The following is an 18,668-nucleotide window of genomic DNA, read 5'->3' as shown; positions in this document are numbered from 1 at the left end:
GATGGGTGAGGAGTTTCATCCTGGAGAGTCACTGGAAAAGCTGGTTCCTGTGGTCCTGCTGGGATCCAGCAGGGAGCCTGCAGTGCTCTCCAGGGCCAGCCCTGACCCTGCCTTTCCTGTCCCTGCAGCTCAGACCTCGTTGCCTCCATCAGGGAGGTGCAGAGGAGAAATGGGACCAGCGTGGCCACCCTGAGCCCGGATGAAATCCTCAGCCAGGCCACGGAGCTCATCCTGGAGCAGCAGCACAAGGTACTGGGGCTGCAGCTGCTCCTCTTCCTCCTCCCCTGGGAGATGGAGCAGCACAGCCCCAAGAACACAGTTCCTTTCTGCTCCCTGTGCAGGCAGCACCTCCAGCAGGCAGAGCCCTGCAGTCCCTGGGCTCTGCTCCCCCAGCACGGGGCAGGGACGTGCCCATGGAAGGAATCGCCCCTGGCTCTGCCCAGGCAGCGCCCGGCCCCAAAACCTCCAGTAAAAACCCCTCTCAGCCAAACCTGCAGCCCTGGGGAAATGCTGGAGCTGCACCTAAAGCCAAATGGACAAAGCAGGACAGTGCTGTAAGTTTTCTGTTTCAGTGCAGTTGTTGCCATGTGCTTTGTACAAGACACGAAATAATCCTGGAGAAAAAAAAATAATTGCCTCGTTTATTTTGTGTACAAAAGCTTCAGTAGACTTGGTTAAAGTTAGTGACCTTGTTAATGGTGTAGAATGTGCTGGTTAGTTGCTGATTTTTAAATAACTGGGTGTTCCTTTCCTGGCCAGGCCTGCAGTGAGGATCCCTGTGCCATCTGTCACGATGAGCTGAGCACAGACTGCTGTGAGCTCGAGTGTGGCCATCACTTCCACAAAGACGTGAGTTCTGCTCTTGTTCCTCATCTCCACCTCAAGAACAACCCCTTTACCCTCCCCTTGCCCTTCAGGGCTTAAACAACAGGGCACCATTTCCTTTCCCAGCCTTTGCCCCCCAGACTTGACCCACAGCCAGCCTGCCAGAAAGCTTTAGGTATTTTTAAAGTAAAATGATTCATCAGAGTGGATTTCAGGTGATTCTTCAGGGAATGAATTTGGCTGGGATTGCTGGCAGCACACTTGGGGAATGGGTTATCCCTGAAAACTCTGTATTTGCCTCCTGATAGTAGAAATTCATGAAGTAAAAAAGCCAAGATTGTGTTGGAATAGCTCCATTTCTCCCTTTACCTTTTTCATTTCAATGCTGATTTGTCCTCGCAGAATAAATTTGGTTAGAGCAGGAGAACAGCTCTGCACCCCCAAATTTCAGGGGTGGAGAACTTGTTGAAGAGCTTCCCCATTAGTGGCAATAATTTTCAGCCTCCAGCTGGACTCCTGTTCCCCAGTTTTGCCTGTCACCCTCTCCTGTCCCCACAGTGCATCCGGATGTGGCTGAAGCAGCATTCCAGCACCTGCCCCATCTGCCGTGTCCACGCTCTGCTTCCCGAGGACTTCCCCGAGCTTCCTGCCTGGAACAAGTACAGCTGAGCCTCTTCTACTCCTGCTCTCCTCCCACACTTCAGAATTCAAGATGAAAAGGGGCTGCAGCACAACCCCAGTGCTGGGGAACAGGACAGAACCCTGGGTTTATTGGCCATGGGAACAAACCTGGGGATTTGACTCCAAGATCCAGGATTTCTCCTGGTTCCTGCCTAAAGCTGTGCAGTTCAGGGCTGGCAGCACACAAAACTGATGGATTTTTGGCTAGGGGACATTGAAAATACCAAATTCTTTTACCTGAAAGGCCGGTTCATAATTCCTTTGAGGAGGGGGCTTTTCCCTCAGATTTATTCCAAGATCAAGTAAGTAGGTGACCCTACTTTTGGAAATGAAGATGTTCCCTTCCTCTGGCATAAACAATCCAGGATTCAAGCCTGGTGTGGTCTTGGCAGCTTATCTCTGTGCATAAATCCACAGCTGAGAACTCAAATTGTTTAAATAATGACTTTAAGTCACATTTTGAAGTAAGAATTTTAAATGATTCATATGAATTAATTCTTTAATCTAAAAATAAGGTTGAAATTTGAATTTCCCCCTTGTTGAAGAACTGGTCTGTTTAAATGGGAAGGATTTTTTAAAAGGATTTTTAGAAGGATTTTTAAGCCACACTTCCTCTGTATTTTGTGCAGGAATGGTCACCAGTAGCAGGAGGGGCAGAATTCCAACAGCTCAAGGAATTTTCTCCCACTGTTTTCCAAGTCTGAAGTGGACAGAGCACCTTCAACACAGACAAATTTGTCCCACACTGCCAAAAGGTGAGGACCAGAGCCTGAGAATCTTAAAATGAAACTCAAATATTCTGTTGTCTGAATCCAGGGAGCAGCACATGGATTAGGAGCCCTTGGCTAATTCCAGGGATCACTTGTTCCCCACCCTGCTACATCTCCTGAAGCTGAAGTTTTAAACTCTTCTTTCATTAATGAGTGTATTAATTGCCACTTGAATAAAAAATAAAATTACTGCTACAGCCAAACACATTGATTTGTGTAGTTTTTCTGCTCACTCTGGGTTAGGAGTGAGTAACTACTCTGCTGTAGAATTAAGGCCTAAAAATTCCAGCACTGAAATCCTTTTCAGCTTTCAGTAGTTTTGGGGGGCTGCAGCTCTTCCCCAAATCCCACTGTACCATCCCTGGTCTCAGGGAAAAGTAAATTTCACTAAATAGTTCATTTCAGTAAATAGTATTTTCCTGCCCCTTCCCAGACATTGGAAATGAAAATTTCAGGTTTTTCTTCCTGAAACACCAGGGCCCAAACTGGAATTACATTCTCCTGCTTGGCAATGCTGCTGGAGAAACCAAAGGACATTATTTTTCTTAGTTTTCTTCATTGTGCCTTTTTAGGTGCTCATCTTTACACTTCCAATTTCCATAATACAGACTGAGCCTGCCTCTACCCCACATGGAAAATTAATGGCAAATCCACAAGTTGTGGCTGTTCCATGAAAACAACATGAAAATCCACAAGCTGTTTGTGTTGGGAAGGTTATTTCTTACTGAATTACTTTTCCTTTAAGCTGTGCACTCACACACACATTAATTAACTCCTCCAACATCAACTCCTGTTCCCAATTTGACCAAAATTTCCTTGGTGTGATTTGAAATCACTCATTTCCCCTCCACCTTGGGACAGATCCCACAGCACCTCTTCCAGAGTTGTAGCACCATTTTTTAGGCCTTCAAAGACCTTATTTGTCACAATTCCCAGTATGGCTGTGTTGGGATTTATGAGTTTTAAGGGGTCTTCAAAGGACTTTGGAACAAATATTGCAAGATTAAATCAAGAGAGAAACTTGCTACATACTTCTACAAGCTGTAGGAAGCTACAGAATGATTCCTTCAGGATTTGCCTGAGAAAAATTGGGAAAAAACCATGGCTGTTGAAGGCAGCAGGATTGGGGAATGCAGAGAGGCAAAGTCTTGGCCAGGTTAACAGGGAAGTGGATCACAGGAAGAAGGAAGTGAGGTGGCTCCAGCTGAAGTCAGGCATGGATAAAGTTCCACTTGCCCTCTGAGGAATTCCCAGAAAATCCTTCCCTGCTTCTCCTGTGGGTGTTCACATCCTGCAGAGCTTCAGGGGGAAGTTCTCTGTGATGAGATGGTCGTCGTGCAGGAGGACCACGATGTTCACTTCAAACTCTGGGAGAAGGGGAAAAAGAGAGAGAATTCCATGGGAAGCTGAATCCTATAAACAATCCTGCTTGAATTCCACAGGGAAGCTGAATCCTATAAACAATCCTGCTTGAATTCCACAGGAAAGCTGAATCCTATAAACAATCCTGCTTGAATTCCACAGGAAAGCTGAATCCTGCAGCAGCATGAGGAAGGAGCTCCTGTAACATTCCAGGCAGAACCCCATCCAGGCATCCCAGCCCTTGGACCATTCCAAGAAAATCCTGCTTTGTTGTAATCTTATGGGATTCCTCTGGATTGTTTTATCACTGATAAATTATGGCAAAGAATCCTCTGGAAAAGATTTCAGACATCGAAGAAAAAAATGTTTTGGGGAAGACACCTCCACCAAGATGGTGTTTAAAGCATGGAATGGGAGAATTCCAGGACAGACCCATTGCTGTTTCCAGCATGTAACAGCCTTGGGAAATGAAATACTGGAATATAACAGGCCTGAAAACTGGAGAACAGAAGTTCCAGGAAAAAATCTGTTCTTAGATACTACGTTGTGTCATTCAAAGCTAAAAATCAGTAACAGATCAATAATCAATCCTAAATGGAGCCAGAACAAAAAGCCAAGCAGAGTTAATAAGTGAAGGGAATCAGAAATCAAAATAAATTCAAATTCTCATTGTAAATTGCTACTGAAGAGCTTAAAATGGCAAAAAAAATTAAGAATATTATTATTTTGGGGAAAACCACTCCACACAGATTCTATGCCAACAGATTCCAGCAGGATGAGGGGAAGAAATACAAACCAGCCAAGTGGATTCTTGCAGCTCTTTTTTGATCAAGTGAGGGAAATCCTGGTTTTGTTAATAAAAATACTGGATTTTGACAACAATCAGGAGGGAGGAGCACGTGGTGTGGGTAGGTCACACCATGACCAACCTTGCTGCTTGCAGGGCTTTCAGCAGGAGAGTGGGAAACAAAAAGGAGAAGAAATGGAAAGGGGGCTTGTCACTGGTGAGGAAAAGAAGGAATTTTATTCTCGGACTATTCCTCAAGTGTTCATCACATGCCCTGCACTCCACTGCTGCTCCTGTCCCTCCTTATGGAATTTTATCAGGAGTAGCTTGGTGGCTGCACAGCTGTTTGTGCTGTGTTCTCTCAGTCTGAAATGCAGCAGGATTCAGGCTCAGGGAAGCACAGGGATCTCCTGGGCTCCTCCTGCAGCTCTGCTGGGTTTACCCCCTCACCTGCCCACGGAAAGGGAATGAAGGTGGCCACTCCTGTCCCAGGAAATGCCTCCCCACTCACCCACTTTGAAGTTGGTTGTTTCCAGGGTGGGGCAGGTGAAGAGCCTGGGGAACACCATGTGGATGGGGATGGGGAGGCCCCTGCAGACGTCGCCCTCGGCGATCTGGATGTTCTGGATCTCTGTGGCATCTCTGGCGTAGCCCTCAGCACACCCTGGGCAAGAGGGAAGTGGGAGGAGATGAGAGAAAGCAGCAGCCAAAATTTACAATGGAGATACGTTGGAGTCCTGGGTGCTGAGAATTTGGGACTTTCTGTGCTGCCAGCACTGACCCCCAGGAGAACACTGCACTGACCTGAGGCTGTGGAGAAGCTTCCAAAATTCAATAATAAAACAGATTACAGGTGTGGGGTTTGAATGGAAGTGTGTGATATCACAGGGTGGGAAACTCAGAGTTGAAGGGTTTAGAATGCAGGAATAGATATAAAGCAAGGTGGAGGTTTTAGGGTGGAGGCTGCTCCTTCCTCTTCACCTCCTCCATGAGTTTGGGTGGTTTTGTGCAATTGGATAAAAAAGTCCCCATTGCGGGCACGGGTGGTTGGGTATTGGGTTAAAAGTGAAAATAATTGAGGTGTCATTTCTTAATTGGACAGTTTATCCTTAAAAGACCTTGTAGGGGGAGATAGTTGGCCATTTTGTGCTTTGTTAGTGAAATACTGCAGAACTCACTGCTGTGAGACCGTAACACAAGTAAGAAATAATAAACACCTGAGTCTGAATGTGAACTATCACCTTGAGTGCTTCAATCCTGACCTTGACAGAGGCAGGAGAAAGAAGCCAAGAACCAGCAGAGATTCACCAGAATAAGGAGGGAAAATCCCTGCAAGTTTTCACAGAGTAAAGGATCACAGAAATAATTTAAATTATCATCAGAGCTGTTCCTCCAAAGCGCAAAGTGCAAACCCTGCAGGGCCTCAGTGCTCTCTGGCCTCGCCTTCATGCTGCTCCCTGTTTCCCTGGGAAGGGATGGAGGGAATTGCTGCAGGCTGCTGCCAGCCAGGGGCTCACCACAGGTCTCCACCCGCACCAGCTGCAGCTCGATGCTCTTGACGGCCGCCTCGGCGCTCTCCACCACCAGCTCCCCCGTCAGCGGCTGCGTGATCACACAGTTGGTGGAGTTCAGGTGCCCTCTGATCAGGAACTTGGGGAGGGAGGCTCTCTGAAAAAGAGGAGAAAAAGATGGCACTGTGAAGAGCAGACTAAGGAAAGAAAAAAAATCTTAAGTAGGAAGTTGCACAAAAAGTCCGAAGTTGAGAACTCAAGAGTTCAGAAATTCCTCACGTAGCTTAAATTTCTTTCCGTCACTCTGTATCAGGATTTCTCCTACAATATTCTCCCTTGCCGTGTGTCCTTCCTCCTCCTCCACCCAGCCCATGGATGGGCATTTCCTGGGCAGAAGTGACAGAACGTGGCTGATAGAGTTCATCCAGGAGCTGGAACCGTGTGGTGAAGGAGGTGGGGACACCTCCCACTGCCCCAGGCTGCTCCAACCTGGCCTTGGGCACTGCCAGGGATCCAGGGGCAGCCACAGCTGCTCTGGGAATTCCATCCCAGCCCTGCCCACCCTCCCAGGAACAATTCCTTCCCAAAATCTCATCTGAGAATTCCCAAAGCTGTAAAAAAAGGCATAACCAAGGCTCAAAACACACTTTTTTAAAGGCTCTTGACTGTCCATGGTACAGAATGTTTTCCCTTGCTCCATTGCCATTTTTCACTCAGGAAATGAATATTTAACTACTTTTAAATATTTTTTAAATATTTAACTACTCCTGAGCAAAGCTCCACCTTCAGTGGTCACCACAGTGCAAGGGATGAGGCAGAATCACTTGATTGCTTATAAAGGTGAAAAATAAAATGGAAAAACAAAACCAAGATAATCTGCCTGATAATCTACAAGGCAGAATTTAGTCACTCCTCTGGTCTCACTCAGAAACACACAAACTTTACCTTTAAAATAAAATAATATGAAAATCCTTTTACCTCTTTAACATTCTGCAGAGTTTCAGGAGTAATGGTGAAGTCCACAGGGCTCGGCAGCAGCTTCCCTTTCTGTGACTGCAGGGAATGGAAGGGTTAAACTGAAATCTGATCCCCAAAAACCAGAATATTAAAAACCACAACAACTGGCTGCCCAAAACCACCTGGAACAGCAAGAATACCCTCCCCATGTGAAGCAGAGAGGAAAAAAAAGTATAAATAAATTTATTCTACATGAATTTTGGAATGTTTCTGTTCATTATTAAATTTGGGGAGCAGGGAATCTAAATGAACTTGTGTCCATTGCTTCCAATCTGCTTTATAAATTCTTCTGTCCACCAGCAAGGGGCTGATTTGGAACTCTGAGTGAGGACCTGCCCTCACTGCTCAAAAATTCAAAATAGCTGCTGCTGCCCAGCTGCAAGATGGAAGAGATTAGCAAAAGACTGGCTGCATTTTCCCAAAATGACAAATTCTGGCACAGAATAAGCTGAAGGGAAATGGTACATTGAGCACTGACAGTGAGAATTATATGTTCAGTAAAACCTCATTAATTCACCCTGAGAGATTCATGATTTACTGACTGGTGAGCTCAGAAGTGCTGTAGTGGGAACAAGAAATAAACCCAGGAAAACTGCAGGAGATGTGATTTGTCACTCCTCTGACAAGTGTGGCTCACTCATAAATGTAATAATGGACCAATAAAATGCAGCATCAGATATTGCAGAAAATATTGAAATCTTACCAACAGGAAACTTGGAAACACCAAACTACATCTTTTAAAAAGTTACTTTAGAACTAAAATAACATTTTCACCACAAGACCTGTAACACAAAGGATTTTGTTATTTACTGTCCTGTTAAAGAGTTCAAAGGAATGACAGAAGGAAGGTGTTCCAGCAAGTTATAGGGGGAAAAAGGGACTTTTCTTCAGCTCTGGCCCGTCCTCAGCTGCTGTGGGCAGCACAGCTCAATCTAAACCAACCCCAAATCCAACACAGGAACTTCTGTAAGAACCAGCAAAGCATCTTCTGGGAGTCCAACCTCCTGCCACAAGTATTAGGATTAGAAACAGGGATTAGAAATTCCAGAATTAGAATTGTTTCCCTTGCAGGGGTGGTCAGGCACTCGAATGAGTTGCTCAGGGAGGTGCTGGAGTCTCTGGGAGTGCTCAGGAGCCTGGATTTGGGACATGGTTTGGGGTGAGGATGGGACTGGGTCATCCTGAAGGTCCCTCCCACCATCCCACAATGATTTCCACCTTGATGCAGACCCAGCTGTGATAGTTTGGAGTCAGGGCTCTGTATCAGAACTCCTGAAGAACAGAAATCAGGGATTTTCACCACCCAGCTCCCATTTCCAGGACTGTGGGAGCCTGGAACCTTTGGCTGAGAACTGCTGGGATAATTCAAAACAGTGTTTGGAACAATGACATCATATTTATGTGACCACCCCATTGTCTCAGAACTTCAAGGATGAATAAGAGAATAAACTCAAGGCACTAAAAACATCTGAAAATCCAACTCCTCTTTGTCCTGTAACAGAGGGATGGATTTTTCTAAGCAGAAGCAACAGCTTTTTGGGGTGGTTTTGTTTTCCTTTACTCCTAAATTTTGGACAAAGGTTTCAGACACAGGGTAGGATTTTGGGGTGTCCTGTGCAGAGCCAGGAGCTGGGTTTGATGATTTTCGGGGTCTCTTCCAACTCAGGATATTCTGAATCTACACTTTTGTAACCCCTCGTGTCACTATCACAATTTCCATGGGTTTATTTGTGTTGTTTTTTTCTCCCCTTAAAATGAAGTGGGGAGAAAAAAAATCAATTAAAAATATTAATTAACTGCAAAATGACCAGAAACCACACTCACCAGGGAGTGGACAATGAACTCACAAGTCTTGGTCAGGTCCTTTGCCAGCAGGGAACGTCTCATGTCACAGCGCAGGGTGTACTGGGGGAAGGGGATGAAAAAAGGGAAAAAAAGAAAAGTTTAATTCAGATTTCCTCCCTCCTTCCCAACTTTTCACCTCCCTTCTGCCTCTGTGCAGAGAGTTGTTCCTGTTATATCCAGTTAAAGGTGATTTTCCACCCTGTTTTGGTTAAGGAATTATCAGTGTGATATTTCTGTATTTCTGTATTTTTGTCTTCAGCCCCTCTAATTTTGGTTTTATTGTGGGATTGAATTCACAGTTCTTGGGATATTTCATGGGGAACTTCAGCCACACAGCTGAGCTCAAAGCAGCACTAAAATCAGGCAAGGAAGTGAATTTGCTTCCAATTTGCTCCCCTAAAATGGGAGCCACAAACCAGTGGATGAAAAATAATAAGAATTTGGTTATCCCAGAAATCCTACACTTCAGCATCTCCAACAAAGCCCCTCAGTTTCCTTACAGGACACGGAACCTGTTGGGTTTTTGTTTTGTTTGATTTTTAATTCCTCCCTCAGACCAGGGATTTGGGTTCCTCACTTCTGGTTCATGGCCACAACCCCCCAGCAATGTCTGATTAAAGGTTTCTGCATCAGAACAGAGACTGGAACCCACAATTAATCCCTAAATCAAGACAGAGAGGCTCAATTAAACTGCCCAGAGGTTTGGAAGTGTCCCTTAACCAGCACCTCAGTGTCACAATTCCCTCTGCAGGAGAGAAGGACTCTCAAAGTTTGGCTGAAATTTTAATTATTAAATCTTAATGGTATTTTACTCAAGAAAAGCTCCACAGAGGAGAGAAGGAATGACAAAATAAAACAAATATTCCTCATTAAAGTGCAGCTCAAACTGACTGACTGATCACAGCAAGTTATTTGGGGTATGGGAAGCTGCACCATTTTTGACATCCCCACCACAAACAACAGCTGTTACATGAGGGAAGAAGCCAACACTGAGCAAATAAATGGAAAGGATTTAAAAAACATCCAAACAGACAAAAAACAAGGGATTTTTTTTTCTTTTAGTTACCTCTGATAGGCTGCTGAGGGGGTGATTTGGTTTATTAGGTTGTTTTGTTTTTTTCATTCCAGTGACATCAAACTTCATTGTCTAACACAGAATTTACCTTCAAGAGATGGCTGAAGAAAGACTTGCTCCCTAAAAAAACCACCAAACCACCAAAAACTGCCCAAACAAACCAACCCACCTATAATAAGGCAATTTTTAACCAAAAAAGATCAAATTTCCAAACTGTCTTTCCACAAGACCGTGTCCAAGCAAATATTCCACACAGATCTTCGCAGGGAATGTTACTCCTCCTCACCCCAGCAAAACAAACAATTCCTATTTGCTCTCAACACCTGGAGTTTTCATTATGGAATTACACATTTATTTGGAATACAACCACACTGTGGTGCTGGTTTGTTTTTGTTTGTTTTTTTTTTTCAAGAAAAGAATAGAAACAGTTTCCTACAACATCAGGATGGATCAAATTTAGGTTACAGATGTTTTGCTGAGGTATTTCAGGTAAAACATCTTGTTTGTGCCATCATTCCTTAAAGATTTATTGCATTAAGGGTGGAAGGCTCAGTCAGACTGAAAACACCATCAAACTTCATCCTCAATTTCCATGGATTAAGAGCTGCTTGAGAAGACACTGTGCAGATGAAATTTCCCATTTTCTCTCCAGACAGGACCTCCTCACCTGGATATTGACAAAGACTCCATGGTATGTCTCATACAGAACTTTGTTGCCCTTCATTTGCAGTGGGAATTCAAAGGGAATTTCTGTCTTGCCACTGGGGAGCTTCCCTGGTTTCACCATTTCAATGGTGCTGTTGATAATCTGAATAGGCTGCAAGGATAAATATCAAAGAGTTTTAGGCTGAAACAGAGAACCAACACCATCTAAACTCTACCAGAATTCCTGGACTTCCAGAATCCCAGGGACCTCTTCAGGACACACAGTGCTGGGATGTTTTTTTATAATAGAAAGAAACATTAATATTTTGCTCAAGAAAACCATTTCTGTTTTAAGGGTGCATCACATTAAGGACCAAAGATATTCAGGAGCAGCTCCAGCTTTGGGAAGTGGAGCTTCATTTCCTAAATTATGACCTCAACATCAGCAGGAATGACCAAGGCCACTGAGCCATCCCCTCTGAGCTCTACAGCTGATCCTTATTTAGGGGAGATCTCTCACTGCAGTGAGGGTTAACTGTGGGGAGGTGACCTGGACATTTCTTTTCTCTCTGCAGTTTTGCCATTATTGTCCCCAACTCTTGGGCTTCCAACACAAGAAAGAAGTGGAGCTGTTGGGTGAATCCAGAAGAAGCCATTTAACTGATCCCAGGGCTGGAGCCAGGCTGGGAGAGCTGGGAATGTTCAACCTGGAGAGGAGAAGCTCCAGGGAGAGCTCAGAGCCCTGCCAGGGCCTGAAGGGGCTCCAGGAGAGCTGCAGAGGGACTGGGGACAAGGATGGAGGGACAGGACACAGGGAATGGCTCCCACTGCCAGAGGGCAGGGCTGGGTGGGAGATTGGGAATTGGGAATTGTTCCCTGGCAGGGTGGGCAGGGCTGGGATGGAATTCCCAGATTCCCCTGGATCCCTGGCAGTGCCCGAGGCCAGGCTGGATTTGGGCTGGAGCAGCCTGGGACAGCGGAAGGTGTCCCTGCCATGGCAGGGGTGGCACTGGGTGATTTTTAAGGTCTCACCTGGAACTTTCTGTGATTCCCTGACCCAAGGCCATCCTCACTTAACCAGATGTTCTCCAGATGGAGCTGCCTGCTCAGCCCTGTCCCTGGAGAAGCTGCCCTGCTGGGATCCAACCCCGGGGAGCAGCACAGAGCCCTCCCAGGAGCTTCACAGGTCCCATTCTCCCCAGAGCAATCTGGCAACTCCTGTCTCATGCCCAGGAACCCCTTCACGGCCTCCACAGACCTCACAGGGACTGATCTAGCACAAAAGTCCAGTTAAACCCAGTCACTTCAACAAAAATAAAGCAGCATCACACAATAATTAATTTTCTTTAAATCACAGCCCTTCAGTGCATCATCCAGTAACCCTTTTTACCTATTCATGGCAGTGTATTTTGGCCTGAAGGAAAATTTTCCCATCAGTGTGTGTTACTTCCCCAGAATGTCCTTACATATCCCTCCCTGGGGATATTCCAGAGTTTTCTGGACACAGCCCTGGGATGGCCCTGCTGGAGCAGGGAGGTGGCACCAGTGACCCTCTGTGGTCCCTTCCAGCCTGACCCATCTTGGGATTCTGTGATCTCCAGATAAAACTGAGCATTTCCCTGCTTTCCATCACTTCCACACCATGAGCAGCTCTGACCACCTGAGAGCCTTTAAGGAAAGGTTTCGTTTGAGAAAATAGAGGGTTTTTTGTGCTAAAAACAGTCACCTGTGCAGGTCTTACCTTGGCAGTGTTGCAGAAGGCCTCAAACACACCCACATTTTTGGCACTGAGCTGCAGGTTCACTGAGCCCTCCATGGTTAAGGAGATCCCCTGGTGCTGCACTGCATCCTTACTGGTTATGACCACCACTCCAGAAAGAATTTCCTAAGAGGAAAGAGGAAAACATTTGTTTAAATCCATTTTTTCATAGCTGTTATCTGAACAGCCTGGAACTGATCTCCAAAGTCAAAAAAATCCTGTTCCCAAATGGTGTAGCCTTGTCAGGACAGACAAACACTAATGAAGGGATTTAGGATGAGACAGAGAACCAACAACACCTAAACTCTACCAGAATTCCAGGATTTCCAGAATCCCAGGGTTCAGGATCAGAATCCCACGCTCAGGATGAGAGCTCTGCACTTTTGGTTTTTCCTCAAAAATACCATCCTCCTCTTGGCTGAAGTATAAACCTGAGCTTCAACTTCTTCCCAAAGTTTCAAGATTTTCTGTCCAGGAAGATGAAAAACCCTTATTTTGGGCCAGCTGGTAACAGCCAAGTTCTGTTTGTGTTGGAAAAAACTGCCAGGAGGAACTGCTGTCTGAAAATTGGGATGGTCAGCCACGGGAGAGGGAAGAGAAGGCACAACTGGAAAAGGGATGGCCAATCTGAAGGTGAGATTCACCTCAAGAGTGGAGCAGAAGAGATTTAAAATACCGAAAATGAACACAAAGCAACAGTTTTGAAGTGAATCTGAAAGAAAGGCAGGAGTTGTGTGACTCCAGGGATGTTGTCACTCATCCCACGAAGGATGTGCTGTCCACAAAATATCCTTTGCACAAAAGTGCTGCATCCCCAAAGTGTCAGCTGAGTCTTTTTAACACTGAAAAACTGGTGAGCAGCAGGAGAGCAGCTCCATGGTTTATCCATCCCTTCTCCCACACTGCAGAATCTCCTTCAATCCTGAAATATTCCCAGCTGGAAAAGGCAGCAGGTGACTGAGAACTGGGGAGTTTTATGGGAATAAAGCTCCTCTCCTGATCCTTCCCAAGGCAAACTGGCCCCAAGGAACAGCTCCCTCCAGCCATGGGACAATCCCAGCTGCCCACTCTGCACCTGACCACTTCAAACCAGGATCTCTCCAGCAGAAGGGGAATTTGGGCAGGTTTTTGTCTTTCCTGGTGGTACAGGATGGCAAAAATGGGTCAGGAGGGTTGAGGTAGCAGGAAAACATCCACATCCAAGCAAAGGTGACATCCTGAGAGCCTGGGAAGAGGAACTGCAGCAGGAGAAGTGGGAAATGCTGGAACAGGAGCACAAAGGGACAGCAAAGAAAAGCTGACCTAAATTCTGCACTGCTCTGCTAAGGGGCCCTAATTAGCACAAGCAATTAGGTTATTGCTTTAAAAAATGAGTCCAGCTCAACTCTGAGAAGCAAGGACAACCCTGAACATGTGAACTGCTTTAACAAAGGAGATGTTTCCTGTCACACAGCAACAACTCATTCCAGAGCTGCTGTCTGCACATGGGAAGGGGGCACGGCCTGGGAGCAGGAAAGGGAAGCATGAGTGGAAGCTAAATATCAATTTTTCTTTTGATATGTCTTCAGAAATACAAAAAAACCCAGCTCAAAATTCTGCCCCTGTGTCCTGCTCCGGTGAGAGTCCACCTGCAGAGCTGCCCCAGCCCTGCCCCAGCCCAGGAGGAGCTGGAGCTGCTGCAGAGAGCCCAGAGGAGGCTCCAGGATGAGCAGAGGGATGGAGCAGCTCTGCTGGGAGGAAAGGCTGGCACAGCTGGGATTGTTCCCCTGCACAGGAGAAGCTTTGGGCTGAGCTCAGGGTGGCCTTGCAGGGCCTGGAGGAGCCCCAGGAAAGCTGGAGAGAGACAATTTCCAGGGCACGGAGGGACAGGGCACAGGGAATGGCTTCACACTGAAAAATTACTGGTTTAGATCAGATATTAGGAAGAAATTCCTCCCTGGGAAGGTGGTCACAGGGTGCCCAGAGCAGCTGTGGCTGCCCCTGGATCCCTGGCAGTGCCCAAGGCCAGGTTGGACACTGGGGCTGGAGCAGCCTGGGACAGTGGGAGGTGTCCCTGCCATGGCAGGGGTGGCACTGGGTGGGCTTTGAGGTCCCTTCCATGACTAATTCCAGGTTTGCATCTCCTTTCTCCCGCTAGGAGATTCCTACTAAAAATCCATGTTGTATCCCTGGTGTAGAGCTCTTCCATCGCTGTGTTTTCATCCCAGACTTACAGATTCCAGGCCCAGTTAATGAACTAAAATTACAAACCTTTCCACATGGACTTAAAGTGGAAGGTAAAAAGAAAATTGGCAGATTGACTGACCAGAAATACCCTAATTTCAGCTTAAAACAGAGAGAATATTCCTTTCCATACCCAAAAAATCCATTTAAAAGTGATATAAAGCAAGTACAGTTTAGTCAAATTGAAAATGGATACAGCACTGAGAAACTGAGATAAATAAAGAAAATCCTAAATTTTTAATTTTATAATGCACAAAATGATGTGAAAGTGAAACAGTATTTACCCCTCTGGAGTCATTCCTAAATGGAATAATTCAGCTCTGCCATTCTCTAGATAATCTGACAATTTTAGGACAGATGCTGCACGCCCTTCCTTTCAAATCCAGTTTTCCAGGATTAAAATCACGCAATAAAAGGAATTCTGATGGATGGAAAGCATTTTTAGGATACAAGTGCAAGAAAAAAGAGACACCTGAACATTTCTGCTGAGCAACTCGGGATTTCTAGGTAAAACGCGATTAAAAATTTAAAATATTCCTTCTCTTTCAAGCCACATCGGGCTCTGCTGAGCAGGGTCAGGGTCTTCCCGCGGCACCCAGGAAATGGGGAAGGACAAAAAGCACCACTCAATCCCAAAAGCAATGCCCAAAATCCCGGAGCTGAGCAGCGGGAAGCCGAGCCGGGATCGGAACAGCCCCGGGCAGGGACGGGGGAAGAGCTGGGAGAGGGGAAAAGCTCCAGGGAAGGGCAGAAGGAAAGGGACAAAGGGCAGGGACACCGGGAGAGCTCCGGGACAAGGGCAGGGACACCGGGAAACATCCGGGACAAGGGCAGGGACACCGGGAGAGCTGCGGGACAAAGGCGGGGACACCGGGAGAGCTCCGGGACAAGGGCAGGGACACCGGGAGAGCTCCGGGACAAGGGCAGGGACACCGGGAGAGCTCCGGGACAAGGGCAGGGACACCGGGAGAGCTCCGGGATAAGGGCAGGGACACCGGGACAAGGGCAGGGACACCGGGAGAGCTCCGGGATAAGGGCAGGGACACCGGGAAAGCTCCGGGACAAGGGCAGGGACACCGGGAGAGCTCCGGGACAAGGGCAGGGACACCGGGAAAGCTCCGGGACAAGGGCAGGGACACCGGGAGAGCTGCGGGACAAGGGCAGGGACACCGGGAGAGCTGCGGGACAAGGGCAGGGACACCGGGAGAGCCACGGGACAAGGGCAGGGACACCGGGAAAGCTCCGGGATACACACGCAGAGGGCTCCGGGATGCACACACGGAAAGCTCCGGGATGCACACGGGAAAGCTGCGGGATACACGCGGGAAAGATGCGGGATACACGCCGGCAAAGCTCCGGGATGTACACACGGAAAGCTCCGGGATACACACACGGAAAGCTCCGGGATACACACACGGAAAGCTCCGGGATGCACACACGGGGAAAGCTCCGGGATGTACACACGGAAAGCTCCGGGATGCACACACGGAAAGGTCCGCGATACACACACGGAAAGCTGCGGGATGCACACACGGAAAGCTCCGGGATGCACACACGGAAAGCTCCGGGATGCACACACGGAAAGCTCCGGGATAGACACACGGAAAGCTGCGGGATGCACACACGGAAAGCTCCGGGATGTACACACACGGAAAGCTGCGGGATGCACACACGGAAAGCTCCGGGATAGACACACGGAAAGCTGCGGGATGCACACACGGAAAGCTCCGGGATACACACGGGGAAAGCTCCGGGATACACACACGGAAAGCTCCGGGATGCACACACGGAAAGCTCCGGGATGTACACGGGGAAAGCTCCGGGATGCACACACGGAAAGCTCCGGGATGCACACACGGAAAGCTCCGGGATGTACACACGGAAAGCTCCGGGATGTACACACGGAAAGCTCCGGGATGCACACACGGAAAGCTCCGGGATACACGGGAAAAGCTCCGGGATGCACACACGGAAAGCTCCGGGATAGACACAGGAAAAGCTCCGGGATGCACACACGGAAAGCTCCGGGATGTACACACGGAAAGCTCCGGGATGCACACACGGAAAGCTCCGGGATACACGGGAAAAGCTCCGGGATGCACACACGGAAAGCTCCGGGATAGACACAGGAAAAGCTCCGGGATGCACACACGGAAAGCTCCGGGATGCACACATGGAAAGCTGCGGGATGTACACACTGAAAGCTCCGGGATACACACATGAAAGCTCCGGGATGCACACACGGAAAGCTCCGGGATGCAGACACGGAAAGCTCCGGGATGCAGACACGGAAAGCTCCGGGATGTACACACGGAAAGCTCCGGGATGTACACGGGAAAAGCTCCGGGATGCAGACACGGAAAGCTCCGGGATGCACACACGGAAAGCTCCGGGATGTACACATGGAAAGCTGCGGGATGCACACGCGGAAAGCTGCGGGATGCACACGGGGAAAGCTCCGGGATGAACACACGGAAAGCTCCGGGATGAACACACGGAAAGCTCCGGGATGCACACACGGAAAGCTCCGGGATGCACACGGGGAAAGCTCCGGGATGCACACACGGAAAGCTCCGGGATACACACACGGAAAGCTCCGGGATGCACACCGGGAAAGCTCCGGGATGCACACACGGGAAAAGCTGCGGGATGTACACCGGGAAAGCTCCGGGACACCGCGGCAGCACCAGGAGAGGGCGAACGACTCCGCCTGCCGAGGAATCGCCGCTGTCAAGGCCGGTCCCAGCGGGAATCAGGGACACAGGACAGACCCACGGTACCCACGACAGGCTCAGGGAATCCCAGAATAGCCGGGCTTGGAAAGCACTTCTGGAGATGATCTGGGACCTCTGCAGGGTCACCTGGAGCAGGTGACACAGGAACCGCCCGGGTGGGCTTGGAATGGCTCCAGTGAGGAGACTCCATCACCTCCCCGGGCAGCTCTTCCACGTTCTGCCTCCTTTTCTCCATGGACAGACACAAGTTGTGCCTCCTGTGCAGGGAATTGCTGGGCTCAGCCCCTGCCCGTGGCTCTGGGGCCATCGCTGGGCCTGGGGCAGAGCCTGGGGCTGCTCTGACCTCCTGCACACAGGGACACACAGGGACACACAGGGACAGCCTGGGACACACAGGGACAGACTGGGACACACAGGGACACACAGGGACACACAGGGACACACAGGGACACACAGGGACACACAGGGACAGACTGGGACAGACTGGGACAGACTGGGACACACAGGGACAGACTGGGACACCCAGGGACACACAGGGACACCCAGGGACACACAGGGACACACAGGGACACACAGGGACAGCCAGGGACAGCCAGGGACACACAGGGACACACAGGGACACACAGGGACACACAGGGACACACAGGGCTCAGGCCCCTCTCACTGGGGCTCTCTCCAGGCTGAGCAGCCCCAGCTCCCTCAGCCTTTCCTGGGCCCGGAGCTGCTCCAGGCCCTTGCTCAGCTCCAGGAGCTCCTGGCCCTGCTGTGCTGAGGAGCCAGAGCTGGACACAGCACCCAGAGGTGCCCCCAGGGCTGGACACAGCACCCAGAGGTGCCCCCAGGGCTGGGCACAGGGGCAGGGGCACCCCTGACCCGCTGGCAGTGCCCATCCCGATGCTCCCCATGCCAGCCCTGGCCCTGGCCCGCCCGGTGCCCGCGGCTCTGTCGCGACACACGAACCCCATCGCGATAGACTTTCCCGGCGCGCTTCACCCTCACGTCCAGCGCCGTCCCCATCGCCGACACGTGACCGCCGCCTCACGTGGCCCCGCCCCGCCCCATCCGGGTCCTCGCGCCGTCACTTCCCGCGCGGCCCCGCCCGCCGTCCCCGTTGTCATAGCAACGCGCGGGCGGGCTGATGACGCACAGCCGTTACCCGGCAAAAACTACAAAACCCGGCGTGCTTTGCGCGCGCCGGCAGCGCTCACTGCAAGCCGGGGCGCCGCGTGGGCTGATGGGAGTTGTAGGCGCGGCCTCAGGGAGCAGGGCGGTGACAATGGGAGGCCGGGAAAGGCCTCGCCGTGCTGAAATTCATCCCTCAGAGCGCACTGCACAGCCGTAAACACCGATATGAACGAGCAGCGAACTTGTCTCCGTTCTCTGTCCCCAGAGGTTCCCGCAGCCTGTCCCATAAATGCAGGAAGGCAGCGCCT

General features: G+C 49.2%; 2 protein-coding genes across 10 annotated transcripts in view; one reads left to right on the top strand and one right to left on the bottom strand.

The window, feature by feature from the left end:
* TTC3 (tetratricopeptide repeat domain 3) overlaps positions 1-2,479 on the top strand; it is a 59,136-nt gene extending 56,657 nt beyond the window's left edge. For 7 of the 9 annotated variants that reach the window (XM_072935926.1, XM_072935915.1, XM_072935913.1 and 4 more), the window contains 5 exons: positions 129-249; positions 342-554; positions 760-849; positions 1,384-1,484; positions 2,136-2,479. In XM_072935926.1, coding sequence (XP_072792027.1) covers positions 129-249; positions 342-554; positions 760-849; positions 1,384-1,484; positions 2,136-2,151 — 541 coding nt within the window. In that variant the 3' untranslated portion in view covers positions 2,152-2,479. Of the gene's footprint in view, positions 1-128; positions 250-341; positions 555-759; positions 850-1,383 lie in introns of those variants that run through there. The other 2 variants (XM_072935921.1, XM_072935929.1) reach the window with 2 other exon arrangements.
* On the bottom strand, positions 619-18,348 carry VPS26C (VPS26 endosomal protein sorting factor C). The gene is made up of 8 exons (XM_002188292.7): positions 18,196-18,348; positions 12,260-12,403; positions 10,541-10,690; positions 8,778-8,858; positions 6,915-6,989; positions 5,943-6,093; positions 4,937-5,089; positions 619-3,643 (listed from the first exon to the last, which is right to left on the bottom strand). Exons 1-8 carry the CDS (start codon positions 18,250-18,252, stop codon positions 3,561-3,563), a joined length of 894 nt encoding a protein of 297 aa, XP_002188328.1. The 5' UTR covers positions 18,253-18,348; the 3' UTR covers positions 619-3,560.
* Between the last annotated feature and the right edge of the window lie 320 nt (positions 18,349-18,668).

Source organism: Taeniopygia guttata, chromosome 1 (assembly GCF_048771995.1).
Source record: "Taeniopygia guttata chromosome 1, bTaeGut7.mat, whole genome shotgun sequence".
Lineage (NCBI taxonomy): Eukaryota > Metazoa > Chordata > Aves > Passeriformes > Estrildidae > Taeniopygia > Taeniopygia guttata.
This window is presented reverse-complemented; position numbering and strand designations above follow the sequence as displayed.

Coding starts and splice junctions, on each gene's coding strand:
- VPS26C (XM_002188292.7), bottom strand. CDS start 18,252: ATGGGGACGGCGCTGGACGTGAGGGTGAAGCGCGCCGGGAAAGTCTAT. Junction 5,090..5,942: donor GGTGCGGGTGGAGACCTGTG/GTGAGCCCCTGG, acceptor CCTCTTGCCCAG/GGTGTGCTGAGGGCTACGCC. Junction 3,644..4,936: donor AACAACCAACTTCAAAGTGG/GTGAGTGGGGAG, acceptor CCCTTCTCCCAG/AGTTTGAAGTGAACATCGTG.